This window comes from Scomber japonicus, chromosome 17 (genome assembly GCF_027409825.1).
Source record: "Scomber japonicus isolate fScoJap1 chromosome 17, fScoJap1.pri, whole genome shotgun sequence".
NCBI lineage: Eukaryota > Metazoa > Chordata > Actinopteri > Scombriformes > Scombridae > Scomber > Scomber japonicus.
Window position 1 is genome coordinate 25,919,568 of NC_070594.1, and position 19,472 is coordinate 25,939,039.

Consider the following 19,472-nt stretch of genomic DNA (forward strand, 5'->3'; position numbering starts at 1 on the left):
AAGGGTTGATGACTGACCAGAGGGGATGAACAGAGCCCCAGCAGGGCCCTTCAAAATAGAATGCGCTTTTTAAATCCACGCTGCGCCTGTGCTCTGTGCGTTACGGTTTTCGTTTCATACCCGGAAGCACTGCACGCTCCCGCGCTCGCCTCTCTGCCGCCTTCTTCTGGCGCACAGGAGTTTAACTCCCGCCTCCACATGAGTAACTTATTGAGGTTTACTCACCACTCAACTCTGACAACACACTCTGGTTAAAGAAAAACGGCTGTGGTGAATTGTTTTTGCGCTGCCGTTTACAACAAGCCGAGCATTGCGGCTCCAGACTGCAGCGTCCCCGCCTCCAGCCTCCAGCCGGTGACATTGACTCATCAGTCGGTGAATGTGTGGACGGGACCGGTAGGCTCCGGAGCTCTTCTCTTCCCCCGCAGTTGTTGCAGCGGCTTCAGCTACAATGAGTGAATACTTCAGCCTGTCGGAGTGCGATGTTATCGGCTTCGACTTGGACCACACGCTGTGCCGGTACCACCTGAAGGAGACTTCCAGGGTGAGTGTGCACGGCTAGCTCTGATACATAACCATACGGTGGCCGTGCCGCTTCGATCCGCAGCACATCTGGATTAAAAATAGCACGGAGCCGTCAATAGGCTCAGCGGTCATTGCTCAGCTCGGTGTCGCCTGTGTGAGTGAAGGCTGGAAAACGCATATGATTGTGATGAGTGGTTGAAGGCAGAGATGCGATGCTCCTGATGCTGCAGCCACTCTGCGTGATGCACATACATGTCTTTAAAGCTCCTCTGAGGCCTATTGACAGCGAGCAGCTTCTCATCATCATCATCATCATCAACATCATCATCATCATTCGCTTTTATTAGGAGCTCCAAGCATCTGCAGACTCACCTGCTGCGGCTGCATTCTGTGACCCTGAGTGACAAAAAGCAGACTGTTGAACCTCAGCTAATCATGTCATAACTTAGGCCTGTCTGATCAGGCCTAGAGTTCATTGATGCTCTGTGCTGCTTCATGCATGACACATGTGTGTGTGTGCCAGCTGATGTCAGACCATGAGTAGGGAACCCCTCAGGGCTGCCTACTGGAGAAAGTCTCAGTTGACCAGTGCTTATATGAGTTCTTCCATTATTCAGTGATTTCACCAAAAAAACAAACATGTTTCTCAAGACAATCTCTAAAATTCTAATGCTTGTTAAAGGTCGATGCATATGTTACACAATGAATGTTAATGTGATGACTAAGCTGCAACAAATAGTGGATTCAGAGAAAATGAATTGCAAAGTACTTTCATAATCCATTCATTGATTTGTATAATTTTTAGGAGAAAAATTGCACATTTTGTGAGCGACATTTTCTGACTTTTATAACCCAAACAACTGATTGATTAATTGAATCAATAGTTGACAAATTAACTGATAATGAAAAATAATTGCTACTCTAGTGATGGAGCAGATTGCTTAAAAATAAACTAAAATGGATTAAAACTTAAAGCTGCTCTTACTGATTTTTTGTTAATATTTACAATTGATCAAATGATGACGTGTAATGTCCACAATGACTTAACAGCAGACTACCCTCAGTTCTAAACAGATTTTTAGTCTCTTTTAGGTCTTTGTTTTTTTCTTGTCTATTTACACAAGTGCTATTTTCAACATCTTCGCTCTTCTTTCTGCAAAAAACAGACATAGTTAGTGACTACCTGGTGAACATAATAGAACATTTAGTTAGGAAAAAAGATAGATAGATTGACTTTATTGAAATTAAAGGGAAATTATTACATCACAGTAGCACAGTCAAGTTTATTCAGAAAATAATGACAATAACATTTGACCACAAATGACAAAAACAAACAATAATTATGAGGCAGAATTGCAGGTCTGCATAGCAAGACACTAAGTATTGAATAGCTACATTATGGCGGTTGTTAATAGCAGTTGTGCGGATGTACGTTTTGGGCTCTAAAACGTACATCAAAAATACTGGGGGAAAAAGTAATAAGCTACACAAGACAAAGTTGCAATGAGTAATAAATATACTTAATACAGTGTAAGTCTGATGAAAACCAATCTCAGATATAGTGTAATATTGGACTTATTTGAGGAGCACACAAACACATCTCAGAGGAAATGTTACTCTGACTGTTGGATGTATTAATAAGAAACTTGTAACATGTTCACCTTTACATCTTTAATGCAGCTTTAAAAGGTTTTCTGCCAGATTTTTCTACATTTTCCTTTCACCATGTTGTGTTGATTAGAGCCAGACTGATATATTGGTCAACTGACATTATCGGCTGATATTGGCTTATCACAGATATATCGGTATCAGCATATATGTTGTCTGATAATATTTTTAGTTATACAGGCAATGTTAATGTCAATTCAAGTTTAATATATGCATACATGTATGCATCCCAGTGTAGTTTACTGTTTCAGTGCACTGTGTTTATAGTTAAACTGTAAAATATCATGGCTTCCATCACATATCTTTATCACAACTGTTTGATAGCAAAAAATGTCAATTTTATATACATATTCAGTATGTATAAGATTATCGGACAATAGATGAATATCAGAATTTTTTAACTCCCTAATATTGGTATTGGTATCAGCCCCAAGAATCCAGTATCGGTCAGGCCCTTCGAACTGACAGGATCTCCTCTTTATTTCTGCAGCTGATCTATGAGAGCTTTGCCAGGTATCTGGTGGAGCATAAAGGCTATGACAAGGACCTGCTGACCCTGACCCCTGCTACCTGGGATTTCTGGTGAGTCATTACCAGGAACTCTCTCACTTCAGTGGGAAATTATTGACTATATTCATCCACTGCTCATGGCTAACAAATTCAGTCTTATAATCAAAGTGTAGCAAAATGCACTTTACTGCTGAAAAACATGCCTGTTACTTTACCCCAAATTATGTAAAATAAATCAATAAATCACTCTTAACAAGTCCCAAGACTCATTTTTTCTTTTCAATAGACAATGAGAGTAGAGAGTAGGGATGCACATTTTGATTTTTTTTTATGACGGATAGCCGACCCCATTAACCGATTATTAACCATTAACCGATAAGATTTAAATGCTCTATTGAGTGTCTGTGACCCATTCAAAAGTACAGGGACAAATGTTTTTTGTTTTTCTTATGGGCTTCATTTTTAAATGTGCAAATACCAGCCAAATAAACAATAACAACAAAATATTAGGATTTTTCACATCTCAAACAGCTGCAGTGCTGCTGAACAGAATTAAGCAAGGAGAGAGAAAAAAGACAGCAAAGCTGTAACGTATCAAAAACACTTCAAATATCAAATCGTTACCAGACTTTCTAATGAACAAGAACAGATTTACCAAACGAAAACACCCTTTTAATCAAACAGTATATAACAATATTTTATATATATATATATATATATATATATATATATATATTGGCACGAAGTCCTCCCGTGTAACCAAGAAAATAAGTCTGAGCCGTGTATCAAAGTATTCTAAATAAAATCAATAATAGCCACCATATAAACAAATAGATAAATAAATAGCAAATAGCCACCAGATAAACAAATGCCTGGTGTGCAGTCTGTTTACTGTGAGACCCGCAGCGGAGAATAGGCGCTCAGATGGCACAGATGTCCCTGGAATGCAGAGGTAGCGCCTGACCAGAATGGCCCATGCGTTGATTGACATAAATAGCTAAATTTAAAAAAAATATAAAAATTAACTAATATTAATCGGTCAAAGTTCCTGTTATCGGTTAATGGTTAAACGGTTAACCATGTGCATCCCTACTAGAGAGACAGGAAATGATGGAACAGAGGGGGAATGACATACAGTAAAAGATACCTGCCTATGAGTTACATCATTTGCATTAAACATGCTGACTGAGTTTTGTATCCAGTTTTAAAGGGCTAGTGGTGGATCTGGAGGACGGAAACCTTGTGAAGCTGGCCGAAGATGGAACCGTCTTGCGGTAGGCTCTTGTCACATGAAATTAATTTGATCTTCTCCTCACTTCTCCCATCATAGTTATTATTGTCCTTACAGATTGCAAAGTGGTATAATATATATATTTATTTTTTCCTTGTATAGAGCAACACATGGAACCATTGACCTCAGCACAGAAGAGATTATCAAACATTATGGCCCTAAAAGGGAGTGGAAGCACTTCAACAGCCTCAATACCTCCTTCACAAGATCTGGTATTCTGTTCATATCCATCTTTAATGCCTAATATCTGTTTGACTTAAATAGACTAATGCAGTGTCTAATGTAAATTTTTTTCCCCACTGGCCCACCTTGTCAGTAGATCAGAGTTATACTGACCCCCTGTATATATTGTACTGTATATTTTCAGTGGCCCGGGAGCCAAAAAACGAAAATAACGCCCAGATGTTTCAGACTAACCAATCAATCTGCCCTGGGGCATTGGGCCGTTGATTATGTTGGATCCCGGGCTAATGTGCATTATGTGGGATTGTTTCATAGGTCTTTTAAAGAGATGTAATTGATTTTCTGCTGTCTTTTTTTTGTCTTTGTAGCAAAATACTATTTCTATGACAACTACTTTGATCTACCTGGGGCTTTTCTCTGTGGAAGAGTTGTGGACATGTTGCATAAGGTAATATTTGATAAGTTATGGTTTCATATTAATAGTTGCTAATTCCATGTGGAATAACCTTTTCAAATTTATCATTTGTGTTCTTTGGAACAGCGAGGAAATGAGGTGAATTCTGACTTTTGGAAAGACATGGTTGCTGCCATCGACCACAATTATAACACATCAGCATTCAAAGGTATGGATTTTATCCTTAACCAGCACACATTACATTTTATTCCCTTGACTCATGACCTTTAGTTAAGGAACCATGCTCCAGTAGAACAACACACACAATACACGTTTCTTTTTCAAACGAAAACTTTATTCTGTGTTTTGGTCGGTGGTACATAACTTAAGACATCCAATGGGACATTTTTTTTGTGATAAAATGCAGTTTGAATTTCTCATTCTGTGTTTTGCTTATCACCGTGCTTGTGAGAATGTGCTGATCTCTAATAATATATAGTACAACAGTTTTGTGTGTCTTTTGCATGTACATTACAGGAAAAATCTTAAACAACAGACATTAATAAAAACAAACACATATAAAAGACGTGCTGTAAATGTTACAGGCAGTTGTAGAGCACCATTTAAGATATCTTCCAATATTATTTCATGTTTCTTAAAGTCGCAAAGGCACACATGTGGTGAACTGGGAAAACTGATGAATTAGGACCATATACTTTAAAATTTTGCTCACTATTAATGCCTCTGTCAGAGTAATTTCTTAAAAAATGTAAGACTTTTCCATCATTGCAAAGATTTTAATGAGGCAGTTTACAACCATATTTTCTTGATTGTACAATCTCAGTGGAATTTTTTGTAAACTGATCTATTTCTCTGAGTAGTTCAATGTTTTGTAATATTTTGAGGTTTAATTGGATTTGTGAAATCACGTTGAGGCAATCAAGAACCCAGAGAAAGAGCAATGAACATTGTCTGCTGCAAATATACCATTACTCTCCTCATCAGGTACCTGGACATAGACTCTGTCACCAGGGTGCAGCATAAGAACAGCACTGCCTGACATCTGATCCAGGAAGCCCTTGTTGTACTCATCATAGGTGAAAACAACTGGATCCTCATTTTTGTAGAGGGCGACCAATGCATTGGCACCATTGACGTGCATATGATAGCTGAAAAAGTAGAGGCCTGGGATTTGGCAGGTAAACACACCAGTATGGTCATCATAATGGTGCTCACCATTGTACAGAACCTGATGGAACTGAATAGGGGTAGCAGCTGGAGGATAGGCCCTGGTCAGCACAGCACTGAAGGCAGACATAGGAGCCTTCATCATTTCATGAGACATCACAACCTCATGGGATTTGATTGGCATGCTCTTCTCATGGTGATAGACTACCTCTCCTGGTGGGCCAGGAGGACCAGGAGGACCAGAAGCACCTGGGATACCATCTTGACCTCTGGGTCCTGGGATTCCAGGTGGACCCGAAGGACCAGACATTCCCTTAGCTGTTAGGCCAGCTGGGCCAGGTGGGCCTGGCATACCTGGATGGCCCTTGAGTCCAGAAGGACCTGATGGACCAGGGGGCCCAACTGGTCCCATGGAACCTGGCCTTCCCATCTCACCGGATTTTCCTGGTGCTCCTGGGGTGCCTGGGTGTCCTTTATGTCCTTGAGCGCCATTTGATCCTGGGATTCCTGGGGCACCAGCGTGGCCTTGTGAACCCTTTTGACCCTGAGGACCATTATGACCTGGCAGACCTGAAGGGCCTACAGCCCCAGGAGATCCAGGTTTTCCAGTGAAACCCTGAGCTCCCTGTTCACCTTTGGTTCCCCTAGGCCCTGGTGCACCTACCATACCAGTGTCGCCTTTGGGTCCCCCTGGGCCTGACTCACCCTGGAATCCTCTTGCACCTTGTGGACCAGATGGGCCCATAGGACCAGGAGCACCTGGCTGACCAGTAAAACCAGTAGGGCCTGGCTCCCCTTTCTGACCAGTGGTTCCTGGACTACCGGGGGATCCTCTGCTACCTGGTATTCCAGATTCTCCTGTTTTTCCAACACCTGGCATGCCAGGGGAACCTGGCTGACCAGCTGGACCCTGTGGACCTTTAAGTCCCATAGGTCCAGGCACACCTGGGGTACCATTCTGACCTGGTTTCCCTGATGCTCCTACGCCTGGAGCTCCAGTGTGACCCTTTGGCCCTTGCATACCCATTGGTCCAGGAGCACCATCTCTTCCTGGCATTCCAGACTTGCCAGGTTCTCCAGGATAGCCAGTAGCACCAGGTTGACCAATTCCAGATTTGCCAGGCATACCAGCTGGGCCCATTGGTCCAACGGGGCCTGGTGCTCCTTGAACACCAGGAACTCCAATACCTCTCTCTCCCTTGTTGCCAGGAAGACCAGGAATACCAGGATGTCCCTTCAAACCAGGCTCTCCTCTTGGCCCCATTCCACCAGGCATGCCAGATGGTCCAGGTTTGCCAACAGAAGAAAGTCCAGCAGGTCCAGGAATTCCAGGTGAACCAGGGGAACCTCTGGGACCCATTGCTCCAGTTGCACCAGGTGCACCTCTATCACCAGGGATGCCATTGGCACCTGGTTTTCCAGGGCCACCTGGGCTACCAGGTTTACCTGCTTGAGAGTAGCCAGCGGGTCCGGGAGGTCCAGGTGGGCCTTGTTGTCCTGTATGTCCCATACCACTTTTTCCAGGAGGTCCAACTGGGCCCATTGGACCTGGCTCACCTGGAGGACCTGGAGGACCTGGATGACCTGCAACAGCTGGGGACACATAAATATAGATACATGTGATGCAATTATTCAAGTAATTTAATGGATCTAACCACACCTATTTTGTCATGTTGGATTTAATGAACTGTCCGTCCAAAATAGGAGCTTTAATAGTAAAGTAGGTTGTGCCCAGCTTCACACAGAATGCTGTAGATGGATGTTGAATGTTGATGTGGTAAAAAGTATTCATGTTTGCAAGCATAGAAATAATCAAGAAAATGAGAAAAAGAAAAGTGGTATATATAGCCTTTATGTATCACTACCTGGAAACATGAATTTTTAAAAAAACATTTTTTTCTCTATGTTCTTTTATTGCATTTCTTCTTTTTCACTGCATTACATGAAATGCTTCCCAGTCTTTGAATAATACAAGGGTTTGTAAGACTACAACCTGACTTGAAACACTACTCCACATGCAGGGCTGGTTGTGGGTACTGCCTTCCTTTTTTCCCAGGATAGTTCTCTTTGCCCTGGTGGTCTGAGGTGGTGTCCTCACCAACCATATATCTGCTGGCGTGGGACCCAACAAACTGGGTCCTGTACATTTCAGTTGAATTCACTTGTGCTATACTGCACCCTTTAATTTCCTGCCCTGCCCATGATGGTAAATGTATAGTTAGTGGTCTGCAAGTTGTCAGCATTTCCTTGATGCATTTCCTACCACATAGCATAGTCTATGGCCAAGGTCAAATGAGTATGTGTATTGTCAAATGAGTGTACTGTACTAACATATAAAGTCAACTTGATAACATAATGATAAACCTACCCTATGAAATCAACACATGGGATTGGCAAACTTGCTTTCTCTGTTGAATTGATTGTCAGGAAATATGATTTTATTTAATTTCTAAGGGACTGTTTTGAATACTAGGTATATACTTAAAGCTACTTAAAATTATCTAACTTTGCTTAGCTGAAATTTGACATTAAACTTTAATTTACATTTAGATATCTATATACATATAGATATTGCAATACAATGTTAAAAAATACATAAACAAATATACCTGGGTATAACACTGTCACACCATAATTCCAATAGAGATTCATGGCCTGTGAAAAACAAGTCCAATAGTGTTGGCTCCTCTTTTGAAATGGTGTTTTGAGAAGAGAATGCTTTGACAAGGCTGTCATTTTAAAGCCACATAAAGCTGTGCCTGAAACCCCACACAGGATATTTGTGCCAGAATGGAACCTTTTGGCAGCCAGTAACACCACAGACTTGAGGTGATGACGCTGGCCGCAGTAGCTGACCCAAGAGCTGAACCATGAGTGACCTGCACTGCACTGTCCCAACCCCCTAAGTCTGACTCCTTTTTTTCCTCTTCAGTTTTGTAGTTGCTCATTGCTTTCTGTATTGGAACAACTATATTTTTTCAGCTTCAGATAGAAGCTACAGTAAATACACTGTGGTTTATTTGGTAGATTTACTGCTTGAACCCGTGCAAGTTTTTTCTTCATGGTCTGCGTTTGTTGTTTTTGCATTCTAATTGTGTGGGGCAATTTTAATACCACAAAGCAGTCTGTTCAGGGTGTGACTGAACCGTGGTAACAACATCTGTTTTGGACATTTTTCAAATTTTCGCTCTCATTGTTGACTTGAGGTTCTATTTTTATGTTATGACAGACAGTGAAACCACATCAGATCCACCTCAAAAACAGAACTAAAGACATAAATTCTGAGCCGTTGAATAAAAAATTTAAATGATTGTTTTGTTGGTATATAAAATACAGCGTTATACATCATCCTGGCAGTTTTTATGACATGTGCAAAGTGACAGTTTCCTTCTTTAACCTTTATTTGTTGAGGGCGCAAGTGCTATTTTACAGCTACACCCCCCCCCCCCCCTTACAGTTCTACATAGATACACATTCACATCAGTTCAGCCACATCCTCCCGCTCTGAGCCAGTGAGAGGTTGCACTGGACCTGCTCAGTGTGCACCTTGATGACAGTTAATGAAGGAGGGTGGCACTTTGGCAGGCTCATTTACTTGATTGTATGTGAGCTGCTGGGATCCATAATAGTAGGTTTTATTGGAAGGCCAGAAAAGTGGTGTGGTGAAGATGATTACAGTAATGAGTGGAATCTGCAGTTAATTAGGAAATGCGCCTTATTTGTCACATTGGTTAAATGAAAGAAAGGCTGCCATCATTTTTCAGCAGGTCACTGTAAAGTCGCTTCAGGGAGACTGCATCATATGACTTTTGAGTGCTATTATAGATAATTGTAATCTGAAACTTACACATAATTAGTTGGTTTGTTTGAAACATCTTTGAGAATCTTTGCATTGCTTTTAGGCTTTCATGTTTTTAATTTTAAAGGACGTAGACATACAGCTACGGTGTCATCTGGTGCTATTTTGCAGTTTCATTCATCTAAACTTGTTTTAATTATTGAACAAAAAGTGATGGATTGTGGAGCTGATACAGCCTGAAAACGGTTTTGTGGTGCAGCTTGTCCTGATTTTAAATGAACAATGCGCTGGGTTGCAGTTTAATTATTGTGCTAAAGATAAACAGATTCCATTGAGCTGGAGCATAGATTGCCACTGAGGCATTCTTTCTATTTCTGCTTATTCCTCTCCATTCAACTTGAACCATCTGGATTTGTGTTAATTGCAGCGTAGCCAGACTATTTTGGTACTAAGATTATTTTTATATTAAAAAAAAAAAAAAGACCACAAGCACACTTTTTTCATGAGCCAAAAGATGTGTGACTCACCGTGACTCTTGACGGGGTAGGGAGTCTTGCTCACTTTGGGCACATGGTAGTATCTATCAGGGGTCGCCTCAGCCAAAGCCAGGAGGACGAGGACAACGCTGGTTACCCTCAGGTCCATCTTGTGAAGCTAAACCTGCAAAAGACAACATCCAATTGTGAGAAAACTCTGCATGTATCACTTTTTTTCCAATGACAATCTGCAGCCATGCTTCACAGTGGTGAGACAAGTGCCTCTCCTGCAGCGTGGTGATGCATCAGCCAATCTAACATCTAAATTAGATGTTGGGATCTTTCATTTCTAAACCACATAGATCATGCTCATCAGTCATTTTCTGCACTGCTCAAGTGTGCAGCCACTGTGAAAAATATCCAAAACTTTGTATTCTCATTTGTACTCTTATGAATTATGTCCCAGTGTAAACTCAGCTGTAGCACATGGCTCATTACACTACTACCACCACACTGGCACCGACCCTCCCCCCTCAAACAAGAGCCAGGCTGCAAATGGTAATCCCTCATGCACTAACACTGAAATCAGGCAGAAAAAAAAGCCACCTTACCGGGAAGGTTCACGCTCCGTAAGAACAGCGGGGGGGTCGGGAAGCTGCTGTCCTGGCACGTCTCAGTTATATCCTTAGTTGTGAAGTCTGGCTGTCTTAGTGGCAGCTGCTGCTTCCCAGGGCATTGGGCTCAAGGTATTTATACTGAGCCACTCTCCAGCATCGCATAGGATCTACCTCGCATTAGACGGCCCTCCCTGCTCTGATGTCATCTTTAATGAGGGGTGCCATGTCCTCAGGAGGCCTGTCACTCCAGGGTGACGGTCCTCCCTCTCCTCCACTGTGTCTCTCTGCTTCTGCTTCTCTCTGTCTGTAAGGAGCAGCAGAGAGGGGATTCCTGTGAAAATTGCCCTTGGGTGACACTTAAAAGTTAGTTTCTTGATTTATCTTTGTTGTTATGATGTCTTGTTGTGGCAGGCAGTCACACAGGTCTTAAAAAGTGAACCTCCTCTATTCATATGTACATTTGACACGTAAATCACTGTGTTTGCACTTTTTGACTGATGACTCAGGAGAGTTAAATTGCTCGTTTTAGTCTATCTTTAGGCTTTTTAACTGCTCAAACACCAGTTATGCTAAAAACATCAATTTATTGACTAAGTGGCAGGGTGTTTATCTGGAAAAGTAAAGACTGTGTGGTTCTGACAATATTTTCCTCCTGTCTGAAGACTTGGGCACAGGTGCATCTGTGGTAGACAACATGCACCAGACCCTTATTTTTAGGTCAGTTTTCGGTAAATGTAAAATTTCACCCATCTGTGAATGGATGCAGGAAAGTTGTGGAATGTTTTTTTCATCTATAATTTAAGGGTTTGAAAGAGAGTCAGTGTTCACTTGTCTAGACACATCTCTAAATTGAGCAGATGAGTTTGATGTGTGTTCATATTTAAATTTCATATAGTACCTCTCATGATGATGGCAGTTTTATGGCTGTTTCTTCTCTTTGGGAGTTTTACAGACTGGCATGTGGCTTCAGTGCAGGAACATGCAGTACAGTTTTTCAACAGCAGGGGGCAGAAGAGAGGTTTTCTTCTACTTGTTTCACCCTCTGCTTGAGCCTTTTCTCTACAGTTGAGATTCATTGAGCAGAGCACAGATCTGCATCAGTTAGGGTACTGCTTCAGGAGAAGGGCTGTAGTTGTCCCAGTTGTGAAGACGTGTGCATGTGATCTTCTTAACATAAAGTTTTTGTTAGGTTTAGGTTTTATTTTACACAGAAGTAGTAAATAATGCTAACGGTCAGTTGCATTCAGGGATCTCTATGAGCTTTCATATAATATCTCAATGAAATCACAGTATTGTGTTATTATGCTGTAAAAGTATGTCTTAGCTGATGCAGGATTTTTTGTTTTTGTTTTAAAATATCTGGTAATAAAACAGCTTATCTATTGAGACACTTTTTGGCAAAGATCTTTTCAGCTGGTCAGTAAGGGATCAGGCTGAGGATATTCTGCTTTTTTATTAACAGTAAATCCCATGAGTAGTCTCAAAGCATCAATGTGTTCGTCTGTCTCTCACTATTTTCTGATGCATTCATACATTCATTCTTACTCTGACAACTACTGAAGCCTGTTTATATCTTATTCTTCTGTGCCATAGAGTACTGTTGTTTTCCAAAACACACCAATGAACCACACTGTTGCCTTAGGTAACATGTTCCTCCATTACCATGAATTCACACACTGTGGAATATTTTGACTCAATTACACACGCCTTCCTGCTACCAGAAATACTAAATAGAGCACCAAAAATGGTATATTTCCCCATTGTGGAAGTAATAATAGTAATATCTTAAATGTGTATTAGTCCGCTGCTGAAAATAGTACCCAACAACGACAGTGCCCAGCTGTTAGGGAATTACAGAAACTTAAAAAAAAAGAAACTATATGCTTGTGACCCATTCTTAAAGATGTATGTCTTCAATAGTAACCAATGGGCTTGATGCCAAAGACAAGGTAAGGAAGTCAGAAATTATTGAGAGACAGACATTGTTGATTTTGGTTTGATGGGATTTTTTTTAACAAACACAGAAGTATCCTTATCAGTTATTTAACTAGTTATTGCAGTAGCTAAATAAATTCATAAAATCTTAATTTGTTCAAATAATTGAAAGAAATCTATCATTTAGATCAACATTTAGTCTCTAAAAAAAGGTCTTGAGGGGCTGAGCCTGTGATTACTTGTTAAGATAATGTTTTCTTTTGCAGTGCCTAGAAAAACGGCTCCATCCTTCATCATTCTGTCATCAATAGTATGCGAAAGTTCCGGCTGGTCAATCCACCACGTATTATAGTATTATAGGTGTGGTTTGGGAAATGAGTCCCTTCCCTTCGAACGTATCATCTAAACTGCCTATGTCTCAGCAGCCGCACGAGCGCTCACTTAGCCATGGGCATCTTTGCTAAACTCTTTGAATTAAATGACAGAGTAGTGTGTGTATGTGTATGTGTATGTATGCATATATGTGTGTGTGTGTGTGTGTGGAGTCGACATTTAACAACTTCTAAGCTGCAGATATGCCATTTCATCTCACCGTGAAAGTGGCTGAGACCGCAGTGAGGCATGGCTTTTTATTTAATTTGGATCTTTTTTCAATTTCTGCCGTCTTGGTGTGTCAAAATTAATGCCTCTCTATCTAAAACTGGCACATGTGAGGTTTAATGTGAACAGCTACTTAGATTTACATGCTGTGGCTAAGCTTGTGCCATTTTTGGCAAAAAGAACTCACAGTGCATAAACATGTAATTAGGAAAGGAGATGTACTGTACGGAATGCAGTATAGACAGTGTGATATGGAGTCGTCTTCAGTCTGTTTTCAGACACCTGATGGCAGGGTGGGTGGTATATCTGGGGAGGGTCTGCAGTAACCATTGTTTTGCCCCCAAAACATCTTACATCTGCTTGACTCCAGACGTGACTTAATGCTTCTTTAGTGGCTTTCATTAAGCCACTGATGACGGGGGTTGTTCCCCAACATGCAGAGCTTCTGTTTTCCATATTATCTTTAGACAAAGTGTATGCAAGAGGCACATTTGTATGTCTCAATAGTTATGCTGAAGTGTGTTTTGTACCATGGTCATCTTTGGAGAGAACAAAAATGATCTTTTGTCTGCTCCACACAGTATTGAGTGTATTTTTACAGTCCTATAGTGTCTGTGTTTGTCTGAATGTTACTGGATTTAAATTTTTTCAATCTTTAATACTGGTTATGTGTTCTTGTCTGACAAGGACTGGAAGGTGGTGGTTGAAATTCGTATGAACTTGTGCTAATATGAAAAGTAAATTTCTGTGTCATATCACAATGAAAAATTACTGTTAGGGAATATAAACAGATTTTTTAATAAAACTCTTTTCAGTCATTTAAGTGCGTGTTAATGAACAACAAAATAATTGTTAGCCATTTGTAGGCAGCAGAAAAAGCTGCAATCACATTTTAAGCTGTTTTATGTCGGTATACTCCTGTACATTCAGTACATGCAGAGGAACATTAACATTCATTTGAAATCATGCTTATGTCTACCTGGTAAATAAACGTCCAATACTCATTTTCCTTTTAGCTCTGCTTTGGTTGCCACCAGCTCCAGAGAAAAATATATGTTTCTTTAGCTGCTTAATGGACAGGTAGTGTACAGTGGGATTATTAGCCCTATTTGACTGAAAATAGCTGCCTGCTGCTGCTGGAAATGAGGTTGATGACAATAAAACTTTTGGTAGAGCTCAGAGGAACTGGATAGTTGGTGATAAGCAATGCCTTTTATCCAAAGCGACCTACATTTGAGAGTTGATACAATACAAAGAGGGATCTAGTCAGGAGGGAAGAACCAAAGTTAGTGCCATGAAGCAAAGTTTGAGTCTGATAGGATGTACAGTAAGTGCCAACTGGCAGTCTATAGAGGCAATACATAGATTGCATAGACGGTTGTTTTTTTTCATTCCATTAAGTGCAGAGGTGATCCCGAAAAAGCTGAGTCTTTAGTCTTTTAAGAGGAACTCTGCGGATTGAACAGAGTTTGGTAACTCGTTCCACCACTGGGGAACTGCAGTAGTCTAGTTAGTGACGTAGGGCTCTGTTATGGTTATGGTACTAGATATCTTTCCTTGGCAGAGTGTAGTGGGAGGGAGTGTGCACCTAAATGATGGAGTTCAGGTATGCAGGAGTTGTTGAGGTTGCTGTTTTGTAAGTGAGTACCAGGGTTTCCAATTTGATGTGGGCAGCAACTGGGAGCCAGTGGAGGGATAAGATTTTAAGTGGCCATTACACAATTTGACCAAGATATGTGCTGAACAGGCCATGTAAGTTAGTTTTCTGGTGGACAAATTGCAATTGAGACACTATATTTTTACTTTGTTGTGAATATGTGTGGTTATTTTATTCTTGTCTGACCAGCAGGCACTCACATGGTGAAAACAACACATGGTTGTTATATAATCCACAATCTGTCCGTAAAAGCAGGAATCCATAAATAAGGTTTTGTTACATGCGAACATATACAAAAAAAACTCCTGAAAGATTTATATCTTTTAAGCCTCAAGATTTAGGGACTATGTTATTACAATGTCATTGGTTTGTTTCTGGCAGGCAAACATACCCCCTGTTCCCCCTCTTTTATTTTCCTGTTTGTTCAAATTGTTTGGTGTCATAAAACATTAAAATTCCATAAAACTTAATTTAAAAAATACAATATTTATATTGTAATATTTAAATTTAGGCAAACAATTTACATGTTTACTAATGTCTTATCAAGTATTTTTCTTTGTTTTGGGCTCGACTGTCTCAATTTGGTCCCAGAGATCTGAGGATGCCATGGTGCCCGAGGGAAAGGAGAAAATAATTGCAGGTTGATGTGCCGAAGCCAGCAGGGAAGAGTGGAAAGCAAGAGCTAAACATAGAGCGTTTCAGCTGGGAAGTGACGGTGGCTCAGATTTAACGTTTTAATAAACCGAATATCCCACTAAGAGGCACTTACAGCTTTATGAATGGAAGGTCTGAAGCTGGACCTCCTGGCTGAGTGTTGGCTACAATTACAGGGACCCGAAGACAAAAATCATGGTTGGAAGCTTGACCAACCTGAGGCTAACTGTAATTCACAATAGCAACATAAGCCTTCACTGCATCCTTCAGAACTGTTTATTTCCATCTCGACAAAATGTTGCTCAAGTCATTATGAAATGATGGAAAGGGTGTTTTCCTGGGAAAGAGGAATTAAAGCCAGAGACGCTAAATGTTTTAGTTACCAAATCAGATTTTGCTCTCATTTTAGGATTTATTTTAGGAGACAGTAATGGGTTAGTTTAAAGCCAATTATCTTAATCAAAGCTGTGTAAGTGCTGTAATAACCAGTACTTTCACTTTTACCATACTTCCTACACTAGCTCATAATCAGCAGTGTTTACAGGGCTGGTACTGAAATCTGTGTATCTCAGCAGATGAAGAAGATACTAAACGCTCTTAAACATGTACACACCTTGTCTGTGATACATGCTGTGCTGCACATATGTTTTCATTTCACTGAGGGTACACTGTGGATCCCCAAAATTGAAATAAAAGGTACTAAAACATGATCAGACTAGACTAAAAAATAAGTAATTCCATCAGTAAATTAAACTTAAATTTATAATCAAAATGTAGTTTGATCAGTTGATAAAAATATTAAAACTATTTATCCTTTCTATCTATATTTCACAAGGTCATTTTATTTAAGGAGAAACTCTTATAACTTAGCTACTAAGTGTATTTGACATGTCGAGAAAAGAGACATGCAGGATGAAGGTAATGTTATTTCAGTTGAAGCACGATGTCTGTGAACTTCCCGCTATCATTATTGTATTGCTAGCTAACTTTGTTAATGTTTGCCTGATGGCTAAAATTATCTAGCTTACTGTTACAAGAGTTTAAAGAATTATGATACAGCAGTATAAAATGCAGCATATAGATTAACATGACCTACACTTTTATTATGACCTCATCCTCTCCAGCTTTATAAGTTGCACCTCAAGTCCACCCCTGTTGTAATAGACAAAGGTGAACAGCATTGGGGTGTTTTTTCTGACAAAATCAAAATCATCAGGAACAATATTTCGTTCTTAGCCCAGACTGTCACCGAACACTCTCCTCCTTACACCAACTATACCTTAACTTCAACTAAACTTGTAACTGAGACCAGTGCCAAAATAAGGAACTCCACCTGCTTGATACAATTCCTACCCACTTTCTTAAAGAAACCCTTGTCAGGACCTTTTATTTGGCCTTGTTCCCGGTTGTCTAAAAATGGCAGTACTACAACTTCTCTTTTATAAAATGCACATTAAACTCAAATACTCTTTCCATCCAACCTCAAAAGTGCCACTCTTGCAAAGGTCTTACGAAAAATAGTAGCAGACCAAATCATTTCCTTCATGCATGTTAATGGTCACTCTGAGAAATTGAAGTCAGGTGTTTGTTCAGGTCATATCCCATAAACAGCACTCCTTTGGGTTTTAACTAATCTTCTCTCAGGAGCTGACTGAGCGGCTGTGGCTCAGGAGATAGAGCGGTCGTCCTCCAATTTAAAGATTGGCTGTTCGATTCTCAGCTCCTCCAGTCCTCCTTGGGCACACTTAACCCTAAATTGCTCCCAACAGTGTGTGAATGAGAATGAATGGTTAACTTCCTCCTGATGTGCAGGTTGGTACCCTGCCTCGGTGTATGAATGTGTGTGAATGGGTGAATGAGATGTAATGTAAAGCAATTTGAGTGGTCGTTAAGACAATAAAAGCGCTATATAAGTACAGTCCATTTACCATTTACTATGGTCAACACACTTTATTACTTGTGTTGGATTTGTCTGCGGCTTTTGACACTGTTATTCATAGTATTTTAATTGAACATCATAAAAATTAGCTCAGCATTTCAGATTTGGTTCTTAGATTGGTTCGGTTCTTATCTTTCAGAACGGTCATTTTGTGTTGAAATTGGTAATTATAATTAAGCTTTGGTACTGCTAAAATATGGAGTTCCCCTGGGATCCACTCTTGGGCCCTTTCTATTTTCCACTTGCATGTTACCACTTGGTCATATTATTTAGCTAGCTGAAGAGATTGTTTAATTCTACATTAAATAGTTTTTGGCGTTTTGTGCATAATCACATAGATTGCAGGATAATTTTTCAACAGTACGTACTGTGTGTAAAACTGCTCCTATAGTCGTACGCCCACACCTTTGTTCCTTTCTTTTTAAAGGCTTGGAAAGATTTTGAGCAGAATTCAATGATGTACTTACTCTTAAGGCTACCTGGTCACTAGGTTTGCAGGTATTGTTTGAAGGGAGAGATTTCAATACTACTTGGTATTGATTTATTTCGGTTAATGCCTTAAAGGTATCGAGTACCGATACCCAGCCCTACTGGTCACACACTTCCCTATTAATTGTTACCCTGGACACGTGGACATGGTCATCTCATGAGCCTGAAGAAGTTTGGAAATGTGGTGTTGAAAAGGAAATGTTGCTTGGAGAAAATTGCAAATAATTAAAAGTTTATGCCAAGACCAAAAGAGTTAAAAAAGTTAAATAGCAAACCTTATTCTATATTTTGTCAGATTAGGGCCTCCATAAAATACTACATTGCATGTGTATTCCAAGATCATTGGCATATTTATTTATGATTTGATATTCTTGCTGTTTTACGATGAAAAATGACATGCTTGCAAACTGAAGGGTTCCTGACCGCTGTATCCTGTTGGCTGGCTCCAGGATCAGAAAACAAGTAAAGCGTTACAGTGTGTCCATTACACCCTCAGTTAACGGTCAACATAAGGCCTTTACCATCTGCGTCTGTGGTTTCTACTCTCCTGGGAACTCATCCAGTGTATAAGATTTCATAGCCCATGAAAACTCAATGGGAGAATTTGCTACAGGGCTTCAGCCATTGCTCTGAGTTTCATACTGACCTGTGTCCGTCGCAACAGAAGTTCATAGTTGTGATTTCTTTGCACATTCCTTCCCCTGGACCTCCAGTGTTTCTGTGTAGCGCAGAGGACTGTGGAGGTGTTAGTGGTGAGAAAGGTGTTGGAAGCCAAACCCAATGTCTTTAACAGGTCCAACTCCATTATGTTTATGTTTTTTTCGAAAGGAGCGCTGGTGTTTACCAAATTATGCGGAACTCAAAATAATTATGGTGGACAAAGACAAAAAAAGAAAGAGAGATGCTGGCAGCACATGCTGACCCAACATAGGCAAAGATGTAAGAGTTTGAAACAGTATAGAAGCTTTAAGTGATACAGAGGTGGAAAATGTGATGGGATCTGATCTCTGGTTGACGGGCGGAGCCACACTGACCCATCACTCATATTTGACAGTGTTGTGTTGTTTTTGAATTCCTCCATCCAAATGTAGCACACATTGTGAAATTGCCATGGAAATTGCCAAGAGTATGAATGTGTGTTTCCATCCAATGCTGTTATCGGAATATCAGGAGTTGGTTCATCAAGATCAACAGTTAGTGGAGATAACTCCTGTGTTTGTAAATCAAGCAGTTGCAGAAGAAGAGAAGATATAATTAAAAGAGCGACAGTCATGTGAAACATAATTGAAATATGACTTTCCTTCTCATATGTGTTAATCTAAGGAACATCACAATCTCCTTATTGCTTCCCACATATTTCATCTCTTAAGTGGAAGCTTCAATGACGTTTATGTCACATGCCTCTTGATTATCATGATTCAGTGGCCAAATCTGCTGACTATGTAAAAGTGTGAATGTAAGAACCTTTCCTGTATTTCCACTTGGTTTTTTGTAGTGATGATTGAAAATACATAGAGGAGTTGGCTTTCATTGACATCTTTTAATGA

The 19,472-nt window shown here is 40.2% G+C and overlaps 2 protein-coding genes across 2 annotated transcripts in view; one reads left to right on the plus strand and one right to left on the minus strand.

Annotated features, from left to right (window-relative positions):
- The first annotated feature begins 163 nt into the window (after positions 1-163).
- Positions 164-19,472, plus strand: part of nt5dc1 (5'-nucleotidase domain containing 1) — a 69,965-nt gene continuing 50,656 nt past the window's right edge. Inside the window, exons 1-6 of the mRNA XM_053336457.1 lie at positions 164-544; positions 2,684-2,775; positions 3,906-3,977; positions 4,097-4,206; positions 4,546-4,625; positions 4,719-4,800. Coding sequence (XP_053192432.1) covers positions 452-544; positions 2,684-2,775; positions 3,906-3,977; positions 4,097-4,206; positions 4,546-4,625; positions 4,719-4,800 — 529 coding nt within the window. The 5' untranslated portion in view covers positions 164-451. The remainder of the gene's footprint in view (positions 545-2,683; positions 2,776-3,905; positions 3,978-4,096; positions 4,207-4,545; positions 4,626-4,718; positions 4,801-19,472) is intronic.
- On the minus strand, positions 5,497-10,203 carry col10a1b (collagen, type X, alpha 1b). Its single transcript, XM_053336455.1, has 2 exons — positions 10,086-10,203; positions 5,497-7,352 (listed from the first exon to the last, which is right to left on the minus strand). Exons 1-2 carry the CDS (start codon positions 10,201-10,203, stop codon positions 5,497-5,499), a joined length of 1,974 nt encoding a protein of 657 aa, XP_053192430.1.

Bases quoted from the DNA above. Each gene is read 5' to 3' on its own strand.
- col10a1b (XM_053336455.1), bottom strand. From the start codon at position 10,203: ATGGACCTGAGGGTAACCAGCGTTGTCCTCGTCCTCCTGGCTTTGGCT. The intron at 7,353-10,085 runs GTGAGTCACACA...ATGTGTCCCCAG, and splicing joins CTACCCCGTCAAGAGTCACG to CTGTTGCAGGTCATCCAGGT.